Raw genomic sequence first — 16135 nt, forward strand, 5'->3', positions numbered from 1 at the left:
AAAAGATTCTTACAGTCAGTTCTTACCTTCCATGAAAATGCTAAATTTTGTGGAATGCATAGGCTTAGGAGCTGCTCAAATAATGCTACTGTATGTACAGATGCATACAGTGTAGGACTGGAGCAGCAGGATGATTCTCAGTTGGGCCCCGGGTCCTTGGCGAGCCCCCAAGCAGGTCGTGGATGAAGCCCGCTGTTTTTCAACTAAATATACAGTACAGACCAAAAGTTTGGACACACATTCTCATTTAAAGATTTTTCTGTATTTTCATGACTATGAAAATTGTAAATTCACACTGAAGGGATCAAAACTATGAATTAACACATGTGGAATTATATACTTAACAAAAAAGAGTGAAACAACTGAAAATATGTCTTATATTCTAGGTTCTTCAAAGTAGCCACCTTTTACTTTGATGACTGCTTTGTACACTCTTGGCATTCTCTTGATGAGCTTCAAGAGGTAGTCACCGGTAATGGTTTTCACTTCACAGGTGTGCCCCGTCAGGTTTAATAAGTGGCATTTCTTGCCTTATAAATGGGTTTGGAACCATCAGTTGTGTTGAGCAGAAGTCTGGTGGATGCACAGCTGATAGTCCTACTGAATAGACTGTTAGAATTTGTATTATGGCAAGAAAAAAGCAGCTAAGTAAAGAAAAACGAGTGGCCATCATCACTTTAAGAAATGAAGGTCAGTCAGACAAAAAAATTGGGAAAACTTTGAAAGTGTCCCCAAGTGCAGTTGCAAAAACCATCAAGCGCTATAAAGAAACTGGCTCACATGAGGACCGCCATAGGAAAGGAAGACCAAGAGTCACCTCTGCTTCTGAGGATAAGTTTATCCAGGTCAACAGCCTCAGAAATCGCAGGTTAACAGCTGCTCAGATTAGAGACCAGGTCAATGCCACACAGAGTTCTAGAAGCAGACACATCTCTACAACAACTGTTAAGAGGAGACTTTGTGCAGCAGGCCTTCATGGTAAAATAGCTACTAAGAGACCACTGCTAAGGACAGGCAACAAGCAGAAGAGACTTGTTTTGGCTAAAGAACACAAGGAATGAACATTAGACCAGTGAAAATCTGTGGTTTGGTCTGATGAGTCCAAATATGAGATCTTTGGTTCCAACCACCGTTTCTTTGTGTGACACAGAAAAGGTGAACGGATGGACTCTACATGCCTGGTTCCCACCGTGAAGCATGGAAGAGGAGGTGTGATGGTGTGGGGTGCTTTGCTGGTGACACTGTTGGGGATTTATTCAAAATTGAAGGCATACTGAACCAGCATGGCTGTCATGTCGGATGCTATTCACACTAGGTCGTCTGACAGACAGCGGTAATTCTGCATTCATTCACTATGCGCTCAGTGGCGCCGGCTAGATTTTATCTAGATTGTCCAGGGTTAATCTAGCTGGTACTCAGATTGGAGGCTGGGTCACGCCCACGGCCTTTAAATAGTTCTTCTGAACTTTGGGCGTCGCCGATTATAGCTTGTGTCTTGTACCTGGTGATCTCGGTTCGGAGTGGTGGTCTTGGAGTGGAAATATCATATCTGGTGGTATATGATCCTTTGTCATATTTCTCCTTCCTATTTGTGTTTTGTTTTGCCCTGTGTACATTATACTGTTTTCCTGAGTGTGTTTGCGGCGTGGTGCGTTTTTGGTTTTCCCTGTCTGTGCTTTCTGTAGGGGTTGGTGTGAGGAATTATCACTGGGTGGAGGGTGGAGGTTTCAGATTAGTACTGAAACAGGAGTCAGGGGCAGGCCTGGCGGCTCAGACAAGCACATCACTCAGTGTAGCCCGGGCTATTAGCTTTAGCCTACCTAGGCTCCCCATGACACTACCACAGCATCTTGCAGCGGCATGCTATTCCATCCGGTTTGCGTATAGTTGGACAATCATTTATTTTCGTAATATGGAAAGTGGTGCAAATTGTCACAAGGGCTCACTTATCCTGCAGCGAAACCAACAATTTCCCACAAAAAATTGTGCAGTAGTAAAGTTCAATGCCACGTGTATACAAACGTATATAAGGTTTGTGCTGGAAAAAAGCCACTCAATTCAAAATAAATGAGTGCACAAGCTAATTACGTATGCAGAGACCATTCCAAAATAAATATTGATAAAACATGGTGGCTTAATAATAGAAAACATAGTCCATGCTTAAAAGTAATTGTGAATAACAACAAGTAATAATGCAAAGCTAGTTAGCATACAAATAATGTTTAAGAGATGCCAGTAGAAGGAGAATTCTCTGACCCGCCGTGCTGGGCTGCTGCAGAGTCCAGGTAACGTTACCCTGCCATGCACGAGCGGGTTTAATCCAGGATTAAGTAAAGTCTTTAACCAAGCTATTGGCTGCCACCATGTTTTATCAATATTTATTTTGGAATGGTCTCTGCATACGTAATTAGCTTGTGCACCCACTTATTTTGAATTGAGTGGCTTTTTTCCAGCGCGAATCTGTATATACGTTTGTATACACGTGGCATTAATCATTTATTTTTCAACAGGACAATGACCCCTGTTATGATAAGGTAATTCAGTACCACAATGGACATAGAGGTCAGAGCATATACAGTGACCTGACAATAACCCAAAAACATAGAACGAGCTCTGAGACGTGGGAACTCTGCTGACCGTAATCCCTAATCCTCTCCAACCACACTAGAGGCAGCCGTGGATTGCGCCTAACGCTCCCTAAGCAACTCGGCACAGCCTGAGAAACTAGCTAGCCTGAAGATAGAAAATAAGCCTACCTTGCCTCAGAGAAATACCCCAAAGGAAAAGGCAGCCCCCACATATAATGACTGTGAGTTAAGATGAAAAGACAAACGTAGAGATGAAATAGATTTAGCAAAGTGAGGCCCGACTTTCTGAACAGAGCGAGGATAGGAAAGATAACTTTGCGGTCAACACAAAACCCTACAAAAACCACGCAAAGGGGGCAAAAAGACCCTCCGTACCGAACTAACGGCACGGAGGTACACCCTCTGCGTCCCAGAGCTTCCAGCAAGCAGGAAAAAACAAATAGACAAGCTGGACAGAAAAAAACAGCAAACAAAATAGCAAAGCAGAACTTAGCTATGCAGAGCAGCAGGCCACAGGAACGATCCAGGAGGAAACAGGTCCAATACTATAACATTGACTGGAGGCCAGGATCAAAGCACTAGGTGGAGTTAAATAGAGCAGCACCTAACGACTTCACATCACCTGAGGAGGGAAACTCAGAAGCCGCAGTACCACTTTCCTCCACCAACGGAAGCTCACAGAGAGAATCAGCCGAAGTACCACTTGTGACCACAGGAGGGAGCTCTGCCACAGAATTCACAACAGTACCCCCTCCTTGAGGAGGGGTCACCGAACCCTCACCAGAGCCCCCAGGACGACCAGGATGAGCCATATGAAAGGCACGAACAAGATCGGGAGCATGGACATCAGAGGCAAAGACCCAGGAATTATCTTCCTGAGCATAACCCTTCCACTTAACCAGATACTGGAGTTTCCGTCTTGAAACACGAGAATCCAAAATCTTCTCCACAATATACTCCAACTCCCCCTCCACCAAAACCGGGGCAGGAGGATCAACAGATGGAATCATAGGTGCCACGTATCTCCGCAACAATGACCTATGGAATACGTTATGTATGGAAAAAGAATCTGGAAGGGTCAGACGAAAAGACACAGGATTAAGAACCTCAGAAATCCTATACGGACCAATGAAACGAGGTTTAAACTTAGGAGAGGAAACCTTCATAGGAATATGACGAGAAGATAACCAAACCAAATCCCCAACACGAAGTCGGGGACCCACACAGCGTCTGCGATTAGCGAAACGTTGAGCCTTCTCCTGGGACAAGGTCAAATTGTCCACTACATGAGTCCAAATCTGCTGCAACCTGTCCACCACAGTATCCACACCAGGACAGTCCGAAGACTCAACCTGCCCTGAAGAGAAACGAGGATGGAACCCAGAGTTGCAGAAAAACGGCGAAACCAAGGTAGCCGAGCTGGCCCGATTATTAAGGGCGAACTCAGTCAAAGGCAAAAAGGACACCCAGTCATCCTGATCAGCAGAAACAAAGCATCTCAGATATGTTTCCAAGGTCTGATTGGTTCGTTCGGTCTGGCCATTAGTCTGAGGATGGAAAGCCGAGGAAAAAGACAAGTCAATGCCCATCCTACCACAAAACGCTCGCCAAAACCTCGAAACAAACTGGGAACCTCTGTCAGAAACGATATTCTCTGGAATGCCATGTAAACGAACCACATGCTGGAAGAACAATGGCACCAAATCAGAGGAGGAAGGTAATTTAGACAAGGGTACCAAATGGACCATCTTAGAGAAACGATCACAGACCACCCAAATGACTGACATCTTTTGAGAGACGGGGAGATCCAAAATAAAATCCATAGAGATATGTGTCCAAGGCCTCTTCGGGACCGGCAAGGGTAAAAGCAACCCACTGGCACGAGAACAGCAGGGCTTAGCCCGAGCACAAATCCCACAGGACTGCACAAAAGAATGCACATCCCGCGACGTAGATGGCCACCAAAAGGATCTAGCCACTAACTCTCTGGTGCCAAAGATTCCAGGATGACCAGCCAACACCGAACAATGAACCTCAGAGATAACTTTATTTGTCCACCTATCAGGTACAAACAGTTTCTCCGCTGGGCAACGATCAGGTTTATTAGCCTGAAATTTTTGCAGCACCCGCCGCAAATCAGGGGAGATGGCAGACACAATTACTCCCTCTTTGAGGATACCCGCCGGCTCAGATAAACCCGGAGAGTCGGGCACAAAACTCCTAGACAGAGCATCCACCTTCACATTTTTAGAGCCCAGAAGGTACGAAATCACAAAGTCAAAACGGGCAAAAAACAGAGACCAACGAGCCTGTCTAGGATTCAACCGCTTGGCAGACTCGAGATAAGTCAAGTTCTTATGATCAGTCAATACCACCACGCGATGCTTAGCTCCTTCAAGCCAATGACGCCACTCCTCGAATGCCCACTTCATGGCCAGCAACTCTCGATTGCCCACATCATAATTTTGCTCAGCAGGCGAAAACTTCCTGGAAAAGAAGGCGCATGGTTTCATCACCGAGCAATCAGAACTTCTCTGCGACAAAACAGCCCCTGCTCCAATCTCAGAAGCATCAACCTCGAACTGGAATGGAAGCGAAACATCTGGTTGACACAACACAGGGGCAGAAGAAAAACGACGCTTCAACTCTTGAAAAGCTTCCACAGCAGCAGAAGACCAATTGACCACATCAGCACCCTTCTTGGTCAAATCGGTCAATGGTTTAGCAATACTAGAAAAATTGCAGATGAAGCAACGATAAAAATTAGCAAAGCCCAGGAACTTTTGCAGACTTTTCAGAGATGTCGGCTGAGTCCAATCATGGATGGCTTGGACCTTAACAGGGTCCATCTCGATAGTAGAAGGGGAAAAGATGAACCCCAAAAATGAAACCTTCTGAACACCAAAGAGACACTTTGATCCCTTCACAAACAAAGAATTAGCACGCAGGACCTGAAACACCGTTCTGACCTGCTTCACATGAGACTCCCAATCATCCGAGAAGATCAAAATGTCATCCAAGTACACAATCAGGAATTTATCCAGGTACTCTCGGAAGATGTCATGCATAAAGGACTGAAACACTGATGGAGCATTGGCAAGTCCGAATTGCATTACTAGATACTCAAAATGGCCCTCGGGCGTATTAAATGCAGTTTTCCATTCATCGCCTCGCTTAATACGCACCAGATTATACGCACCACGAAGATCTATCTTGGTGAACCAACTAGCCCCCTTAATCCGAGCAAACAAATCAGATAACAATGGCAAGGGGTACTGAAATTTAACCGTGATCTTATTTAGAAGGCGGTAATCTATACAAGGTCTCAGCGAACCATCCTTCTTGGCTACAAAAAAGAACCCTGCTCCTAATGGCGACGATGACGGGCGAATATGCCCCCTCTCCAAGGACTCCTTCACATAACTCCGCATAGCGGCGTGCTCAGGCACAGATAAATTAAACAGTCGACCTTTTGGGAATTTACTACCAGGAATCAAATCGATAGCACAATCACAATCCCTATGCGGAGGTAGGGTATCGGACTTGGGCTCATCAAATACATCCCGGTAATCAGACAAGAACTCTGGAACCTCAGAAGGGGTGGATGACGAAATAGTCAGAAATGGGACATCACCATGTACCCCCTGGCAACCCCAGCTGGACACAGACATGGATTTCCAATCTAATACTGGATTATGGACTTGCAGCCATGGCAACCCCAACACGACCACATCATGCAGATTATGCAACACCAGAAAGCGAATAACCTCCTGATGTGCAGGAGCCATGCACATGGTCAGCTGGGTCCAGTACTGAGGCTTATTCTTGGCCAAAGGCGTAGCATCTATTCCTCTCAATGGAATAGGACACTGCAAGGGCTCCAAGAAAAACCCACAATGCCTAGCATACTCCAAGTCCATCAAATTCAGGGCAGCGCCTGAATCCACAAATGCCATGACAGAATACGATGACAAAGAGCAGATCAAGGTAACGGACAGAAGAAATTTTGACTGTACCGTACCAATGGTGGAAGACCTAGCGAACCGCTTAGTGCGCTTAGGACAATCAGAGATAGCATGAGTGGAATCACCACAGTAGAAACACAGCCCATTCAGACGTCTGTGTTCTTGCCGTTCAACTCTGGTCAAAGTCCTATCGCACTGCATAGGCTCAGGTTTAAGCTCAGGTAATACCGCCAAATGGTGCACAGATTTACGCTCACGCAAGCGTCGACCGATCTGAATGGCCAAAGACATAGACTCATTCAGACCAGCAGGCATAGGAAATCCCACCATGACATCCTTAAGGGCTTCAGAGAGACCCTTTCTGAAAATAGCTGCGAGCGCACCTTCATTCCATTGAGTGAGTACGGACCACTTTCTAAATTTCTGACAATATACCTCTATCTCATCCTGACCCTGACACAGAGCCAGCATATTTTTCTCTGCCTGATCCACTGAATTAGGTTCATCGTACAGCAATCCGAGCGCCAGGAAAAACGCATCGATATTACTTAATGCAGGATCTCCTGACGCAAGAGATAATGCCCAGTCTTGAGGGTCGCCACGTAATAAAGAAATAATGATCCTAACTTGTTGAACTGGGTCACCAGAGGAGCGAGGTTTCAAAGCCAGAAATAGTTTACAATTATTTTTGAAACTCAGAAATTTAGTTCTATCTCCAAAAAACAAATCAGGAATAGGAATTCTCGGTTCTAACATAGAATTCTGAACCACAAAGTCTTGAATATTTTGTACTCTTGCCGTGAGCTGATCCACACATGAAGACAGACCTTTAATGTCCATCGCTACACCTGTGTCCTGAACCACCCAAATGTCTAGGGGAAAAAAAAGGCAAAACACAGTGCAGAGAAAAAAAAAATGGTCTCAGAACTTCTTTTTTCCCTCTATTGAGAATCATTAGTACTTTGGGCCTCCAGTACTGTTATGATAAGGTAATTCAGTACCACAATGGACATAGAGGTCAGAGCACATACAGTGACCTGACAATAACCCAAAAACATAGAACGAGCTCTGAGACGTGGGAACTCTGCTGACCGCAATCCCTAATCCTCTCCAACCACACTAGAGGCAGCCGTGGATTGCGCCTAATGCTCCCTAAGCAACTCGGCACAGCCTGAGAAACTAGCTAGCCTGAAGATAGAAAATAAGCCTACCTTGCCTCAGAGAAATACCCCAAAGGAAAAGGCAGCCCCCACATATAATGACTGTGAGTTAAGATGAAAAGACAAACGTAGAGATTAAATAGATTTAGCAAAGTGAGGCCCGACTTTCTGAACAGAGCGAGGATAGGAAAGATAACTTTGCGGTCAACACAAAACCCTACAAAAACCACGCAAAGGGGGCAAAAAGACCCTCCGTACCGAACTAACGGCACGGAGGTACACCCTCTGCGTCCCAGAGCTTCCAGCAAGCAGGAAAAAACAAATATACAAGCTGGATAGAAAAAAACAGCAAACAAAATAGCAAAGCAGAACTTAGCTATGCAGAGCAGCAGGCCACAGGAACGATCCAGGAGGAAACAGGTCCAATACTAGAACATTGACTGGAGGCCAGGATCAAAGCACTAGGTGGAGTTAAATAGAGCAGCACCTAACGACTTCACCACATCACCTGAGGAGGGAAACTCAGAAGCCGCAGTACCACTTTCCTCCACCAACGGAAGCTCACAGAGAGAATCAGCCGAAGTACCACTTGTGACCACAGGAGGGAGCTCTGCCACAGAATTCACAACAGACCCCAAACACACCTCCAGGCTGTGTAAGGGCTATTTGACCAAGAAGGACAGTGATGGGTTGCTACACCAGATGACCTGGCCTCTACAGTCACCAGACCTGAACCCAATCGAGATGGTTTGGGGTTAACTGGATCACAGAGTGAAGGCAAAATGGCCAACAAGTGCTAAGCATCTCTGGGAACTCCTTCAAGATTGTTGGAAGACTATTTCCGGTGACTACTTCTTGAAGCTCATCAAGAGAATGCCAAGAGTGTGCAAAGCAGTCATCAAAGCAAAAGTGGCTACTTTGAATAACCTAGAATATAAGACATATTTTCAGTTGTTTCACACTTTTTTGTTAAGTATATAATTCCACATGTGTTAATTCATAGTTTTGATGCCTTAAGTGTGAATTTACAATTTTCATAGTCATGAAAATACAGAAAATCTTTAAATGAGAAGGTGTGTCCAAACTTTTGGTCTGTACTGTAAGTCCGAAGATGCATATTCAGTTGTGCAGTAGTTAACATGGCCGCTGCTGTCAGCTGCCAATCTCTGAAAGGTCAGCGACCATTTTAACACAAACGCGCAGGATCTAAAGCAAGAGAATGCTGCACGGCGCCGGGTGCGCGGGCAGGTAAGAGAACAAGGGACATATGGGTCAGGACAAGGGATATGGGCCCAGGGCAAGGTTCATGGGTTCAGGACAAGGGACAAATGGACATGGAGCCAGGACAAGGGACATATCGGCCAGGACAAGGGACTTGGGGCCAGAATAAGGGACATATGAGCAAGGACAAGGGACATGGCGCCAAGACAAAGGACATAGGAACAGGACAAGGGACAAATGGGCCCAGGACATGGCTGCTGACATCAGCCGTCAGCCTCTGTAAGGTCAGCAGCCATTTTAACACGAAGGAAGAGAACATCGCATGGCACCAGGAGCACAGGCAGGTAAGAGGACAAGGGATATATGGTCCAGGACAAGGGACTTGGGTCCAGAACAAGGGACAAATGGGCCAGGACAAGGAACCTATTGGCCAGGACAAGGGACATAGGGGGCAGGACAAGGGACAAATGGACCAGGACAAGGGATATATTGTCCAGGACAAGGGACATGGGGCCAGGACAAGGGACATATTGGCCAGGACAAGGGACAAATGGGCCAGGACAAGAGACATATTGGCCAGGACAAGGAACAAATGGGCCATAACAAGGGACCTATGGCCAATACAAGGTACATGGGCCCAGGACAAAGGACATATTGACCAGGACAAGGGACATAGGGGCCAGGACAAGGGATCTATTGACCAGGACAAGGGACACATGGGCCAGGTCAAGGGACATATTGGTCAGGACGAGAGATATATTGGCCAGGACAAGAGACAAATGGGCCAGGACAAAGGACATAGGGGGCAGGACAAAGGACAAATGGACCAGGACAAGGGGCATATTGGCCAGGAGAAGGGATATATGAGCAAGGGACATTTGGTCAGGACAAGGGACATTTGGGCCAGGACAAGGGACAAATGGGCCAGGACAAGAGACCTATTGGCCAGGACAAGGGACATAGGGGCCAGGACAAGGAACAAATGGGCCATGACAAGGGACCTATTGGCCTGTACAAGATACATGGGGCTAGGACAAAGGACATATTGACCTGGACAAGAGTCATAGGGGCCAGGACATAGGGGCCAGGACAAGGGATCTATTGACCAGGGACAAGTGACATGTGGTCAGGACAAGGGACATATGGGCTAGAACAAGGGACAAATGGGCCAGGAGAAGGGACATATTGGTCAGGACAAGGGACAATATTGGACAGGACAAGGGATATATAAGCAAGGACAAGGAACATGGTGCCAGGACATAGGGCAAGTGCAAGGGCCAAATGGGCCAGGGCAAGTGACATGGGAGACAGGACAAGGGACATAGGGGCCAGGATGGGGCACATGGAGGCCAGGATGGAGCAACATAGGGTCCCAGGATGGGGAACATTATTAATGAAAGGGGTCATGAAGAGGGTCAATTACTGTATGGAGTCCAACATTAGGAAGATACATTATTAGTTTATTGTGGCAGGTGGGGGGACATAATTACTGTAGGGGCCAATTGTGGGACATTATTACTGCTGTAATATAATTTACTTTTAAGAATACTGTTCACCATGGGGGGAAGAAAAGGAAGGTTCTGTTACTGTAAAGGGTGGAACTATGTTGCTTTTTTTCTTCATCTGGCATCGTATATAAGTCCGGGAATAAGTGGGGAATGTGCTCTGGAAGCGATCAGTTATTGATGACTGTGTGTTCTGAATCCTGGCTGGAAGAATTGATGGTGGTCTGTGCTAGATGAAGAAGAAAAGCAAAGATGAAGGACTTGACCTAGAGATGTCACTGGTAAGTCAGTGTGTTACCTGTATACTTGCACTATCACACAGCCTTATGTATAATGTCACTGATGATCCTCCCTGTATTACATGTACACTATACACAGGGTTGTATTTAGAGTTTATGCTGCCCTAGGCACTTTTCGTGCTGCCTCCCCCATTGGTGAGTATGATTAATGCAGACACTGTCGGCAGTGACTTAGGCTACTTTCACATCAGCGATTTTAACCATTCGCACCAGATCCAGCAGTTTTTCCGCATCTGCAGCGTAACAGATCACTTACGGCAACACTGCGTTTGGCCTCATTCATTCCCTATGGGACTTGCGGACATGTGCGGCATTGCAGTGCATTATACTAGTGCAGAAAGCTTCTTACACCATGCTCTTTGCATGGTCTAAATAGCTTTCCGTAGCTTTGTGACCTGGGGGTCACCATGGCAACGATTGGTCCCCAGCAATGATGTCACATTGGTGCCGATCTGAAGGCAGAGGGAGCTCCCATCTCTCTGCCTGCCTCCTGAATGTTTTGATCATTCGTGATCACTGCATTTATGGAATTAACAGCTAGGGGCACCACTCCTGGTTATCAGTGCAGGAGCAGATTAGTGCAGACTGACTGACTGATCACAGGCCCTGAGTGAGGGGACAGACAGCGTGTGTCTCTGCACATGAGCTGTCTGCACTGAACTATCACTGCACTGCGTGTTTACATGCAGAGACAGTTCAAAGTTGAGACGGGCACATCATGGTGTGGGAACTGAAACCCTCTCATGACAAGCTATGTCCATCATTGGACATTAAGGGCTTAATTAGAAAACTATGGTGAGTCTACAGTGCCCGATTACAGACATTTTTAAAATGGGAACCCCTGTTGGGCAGAGGTAGTGCCATAGATGTAAGTCAGATAAACCTCCAACGTAAATCAGGCCTCTCCATTCCTGTTCATGGAGGGGGATCCTAATTAGAGGCAAATGACCAAGATTTGCCTTCAGGATACAACGCCTTCAGTACTTGTTTTAATTCCCAGAATATAGATTTTAAGAAATAAAGTTTAAAGGGAACCTGTCATGTGAAAAAATGCTATTAACCTGCATATAGGGGGTTAATCTACAAGTTAATGGTGTCCTGAAGCCACGCTGCCACCACACTGAAAGTCTGGCTGCTTTAAGCTTTCAGTCACGGCTCAGAACATAGCGAGCTGTGGCTGTAACCATGTCCTGCCCTGACAGCTGGCTTTGCACTGATGCACTGCTGAGCTGGCTGTCAGTCACTGCAGGAGCGTGCTGTCAGCTGCCGCTCACTACATACTGAGCAGTGACTGAAGCGGAGCTTCTACAACTGAAAACCCAAGGCTGCCGGGAGGAATAAAGTTAATTTTCTCCTGGCGGCTAAGCCTTCACTGTGGCGACTGTACGGCTTCAGAGCATTATTACCTGCAGATTAACAGCACTTTTTCACAGCCAGGATCTCTTTAACCTCTTCCCCCTCATTTTCTTTTTATCCTACCCATGTTCCAAGACATATACCTTTTTGATTTTTCCTTTTACATAGCCTTATGAGGTTTTGCTTTTGAGGGCCGAGCTGTAGTTTTGAATGACAACATTCATTTTATCATACAATGTAGTGGAAAATTGGAAAAAAAAATTAAAGTGAAGTAGAATGGGTAAAGAAATGCAATTCTGACATTCAATTTTTTTTATTTATGGGTTTTTACCATATATATTAATTTTATATTTTGGAATATCGGGCATTTATGGACATGATTATTTTCTTTATTTTTAAAGGGGGTTAATTTTTTTCTGTATTTTCTAGTTTTGCTAGGGGGATTTTAATGAAAAGATGATGTGTTGGCAGCTGGGTTCAAATGAACACATCACAGTTTCATTCTGTATGTAGGGGGCGTTTGAAGATATTAGAAATTAGCTCCTATTGAAGTGATTAGGAGCTAATGTGAAGTAACCTATAAAGTGATTGAGATGCGGTGTTCCTGCTTCACTCACTGTTAACATTCAGCTGTTAGAGCAGATATTGGCTTATCAGTGGGGGTGCTGCATCATACTGATTTAATATTGAGGACATATCCTTAGGATAGGTCATCAATGTGTTAAAGTGACCCAGTGAGTAAATTCATGCTGCCCAACCATAGGCATGAATGAGAGCCTATAACACAAAACAACGGAGCAAAAATGTCCAAAACCACATAATTATTAAAGTATATAAAGTCTTTATTTAATATAGAAATAACACACTTACAACAATTGCAAAAAGTGCTGTTGCACTTTTTGCAATTGTTGTAAGTGTGTTATTTCTATATTAAATAAAGACTTTATATACTTTTATAATTATGTGGTTTTGGTCATTTTTGCTCCGTTGTTTTGTGTTATATCCTGTCTGGAGCAGTCCCGACATTTTGTCGCCTGTTGGGCACTTTGGGAGAACTAATCGGATTTGTTCTCTGTCATTATCTACCGTGGTGCTCCATTTATTTAATGAATGAGACATTTTCCAGAATACCTTGTACCATTAAGTCCCTGATATGGGTAGTTCCAAGTTGTCCTGGGACTCCTCCAGGTCAAGGATATGGGCTTCAGGGGATGCTTCTTTATCATCCTTTCTAGCCAGTACAATGAAATGAAATTCAATTTTTACATCATGTGACCTTGTTACTATAGCTGACTTCTGGCGGCATACTGGACTACTTGGTGCTTCAGCTTTAGCCTATAAGCCCCAGAATAAAGGAAAAACTTGTCTGATAACAATAGCGTGAAACAAGTCCTTGATCACTCCCACTTTATGGGACGCGGAAAACAGTCTATGCGTAAGTCGAACTGTGCCATGGGATGCGTCTTTGTCTCCATTGATACACCTTACCCCGCCCTCTTCCCAGGGACTAGCAAATGCAGAAGTGTGTCCCTTACCAGAGTCATAAACCTGCCTGAGTTGAGAAGTCCCATCACTTGGACACCATTCACAGTCACCTGGCATGCTTGTGGCCTCTCGCCAGGATGAGGAACAGCACTGCATGAAGTATGAGTAGTGCCGGCCTATGCTGCAGTTCTGAGAAAAACAGACAATGGGCTGATATATGACCTGGGGCAAGACACCGCCAATAGACAATGGTACGAGATGTACCTCTTGAATCCGGCTATGACCCCTTCTGGGCCCTTGAACGCTCCTCAGATGTGGTCTTGTGCCCTTTCTTTCGCATATCCCAGGAAGGTCCACAGCCAAGTATATTTTCACAAGGCTCACAAGGTCATCTGCATTCTGTGGATCTCCTTGGGCAACCCAGGATTGCAGAGATTTAGGTGTTGAGTAGATACATCAGTCTACCTACACTCTTTCCAACATCTATGCCAGAGAGCAGGTTTCAGGCTGCAACCATTTGGTAACGCCAAAGGTGCCCTTGTTGTGCCCTAACAGCCAGGTTGACACTCAAGCATGCCATAATTGCCACTGTCAGCTTGCCATACTCCTTGGCATCCTGCAGGGCAAGGTCATAGTACACTTTCTGCAGTTCCCCAGTGAGTTACGGAGTGAGAGCCTCAGCCAATTTGTCTGGGGAGCAGTTTCTCCCTGTCTAATACCCTCTCATATACAGTCAGGAAAGCCATCTTCCACAGTTATTTTCTGCCCAGCCTAAATCGTACTGCTTGCCTCACACGATTACCTTCACTTTGACTGGTGAAAAGTGCTGTGTTCCTGACCGAGACAGCTTCTATCAAGAGAGCCATCAGCTGCTGAAACTGTTGCTGCTGCTGTATTTCCTGCTGCGGCTGCTGCTTCAATACCAATTGCTTAACAAGCTTCTCCATACTTTCAGACTGTATTTTCAATGTTGTAGCTGCCTTTACACAAAACATTCATAGTTTACACTGTAGTCACCTGTGCTATTTGGGACAGTGCCCGCATTCTCCACCAATTGTAGGGATTGAATGAGGTAGGCACTAGAGTTCACATGGGCACAAGATCCTTGTGTCAAACCAGTGTGTGGTTTATTGAACTCCACAACTCTTTAAATGAAAACAGCCTTTTTCCGGAACATACGTAATAACAAAAATCCCAGGCCATTTCTAATTAAGGCAAAGCAATACCAGTGTCTCACCCAGATAGCAATTCAGGTCCTGCTTCGGGCTGAGTGGGCTCACATTCACTGGTGACTCAGACATGGCTGAGCAAGTTCCAGTTCAGTCCCACAAAATGGCTATTGTCCATAGCAATGAGTTATACTTACAGTTTGGTGCACATGACCCCTGCAGTCTCCTCTCAGAGAGATTCTGGCTTGTCTCTCTGCAGCTCCACTACAACAAAACACATTCTTCTCAGCTTCCGCAGCTGACTGACTAAAAATGATCACAGGGCCTGGCTCTAGACATAGTAAGCCAAGGGCACGTAATCTGGACCTCCAGTGCTAGGTTTGAACCCAGTCCCAACTGGCATTCCTACACTACTTAAATGTTTGGTACATATAAAAGATGTCGCAAAGTTGTCATAAAAACTGATACATATTACGTAGTACATGTAAAATGGATAATGTGAATGGTTTTGTTCCCCTAAATGAATTTTTGTGTAACTTTTAATATTCTAACTTACTTTAGCCATCCAGTTTCAATGTGCTCAGAACTTCATAGTGATTGATAAAATGTATACATGTAACAAAAACAAAAGCAGAACATTAAAAAAATTTGTATTTTTAATTTGTTAATGACAAATGAATATCAGTGCTGCCATCATTAATGAAAAATACATTATTGTTCTTTTCTGACCAGGAGGTTTATGTACCTAATAGCACAGAAAGTGATAATTGCCACCACATGATACCGTGTAGATAAATTCTTACACATGTACTCAATGAAAGGACTGTTCAGTGTAGGTTAAGAGTGAAGGCGGCTGGTTTATAAAAGGCAGATGTAGGCATATGACGCATGTCGCTAGCTTTTTAAACTTTAAGTCCTCTCCCCATGAGACAAGCAAACACTGTCATGACCATCTTTGGCTTCACCTCCACCAAGTCTTCAGGCAAAGCATAAACTCTTGCACCAATCTTCCTCGCCATTGATATAGCATATCTGCAGTGAAAAAAAACAACCTGTTAAATCCAGTGATAATGGCAAATGGCAACATATGGTCTTTATGACTGTTATCTTCTAAATGTGCCTCTGTTATCCAAGTTGACTATAAAACAATTTCCCCTTACGTAATTATCATTATAGTCATTAAAGGGAAAATATTGCATCTTTACAGCTTCCTCTCTGTCTTTACAAATTCCTTGGTATACAAGACATTTACTGAAAATATTGTTTCTGGGAGCTGCAAGAAACGTGTATTAAAATGAGCACCCTAGTTCACAAGTTATGGGAAATTTTTGCTGCGGATTTAATCACAAATCTGCAGACGGAATCCTGCTTGCAGATTTTCTTGTGG

General features: G+C 44.9%; 1 protein-coding gene across 2 annotated transcripts in view; it reads right to left on the bottom strand.

Moving 5' to 3' along the window:
* Window positions 1–15386: 15386 nt before the first annotated feature.
* LCP1 (lymphocyte cytosolic protein 1) overlaps window positions 15387–16135 on the bottom strand; it is a 52637-nt gene continuing 51888 nt past the window's right edge. For both annotated transcript variants that reach the window (XM_069758271.1, XM_069758272.1), the window contains exon 16: window positions 15387–15780. In XM_069758271.1, the coding sequence (XP_069614372.1) occupies window positions 15651–15780 (130 nt within the window). In that variant the 3' untranslated portion in view covers window positions 15387–15650. The remainder of the gene's footprint in view (window positions 15781–16135) is intronic.

Source organism: Ranitomeya imitator, chromosome 3 (genome assembly GCF_032444005.1).
Source record: "Ranitomeya imitator isolate aRanImi1 chromosome 3, aRanImi1.pri, whole genome shotgun sequence".
Classification (NCBI taxonomy): Eukaryota; Metazoa; Chordata; class Amphibia; order Anura; family Dendrobatidae; genus Ranitomeya; species Ranitomeya imitator.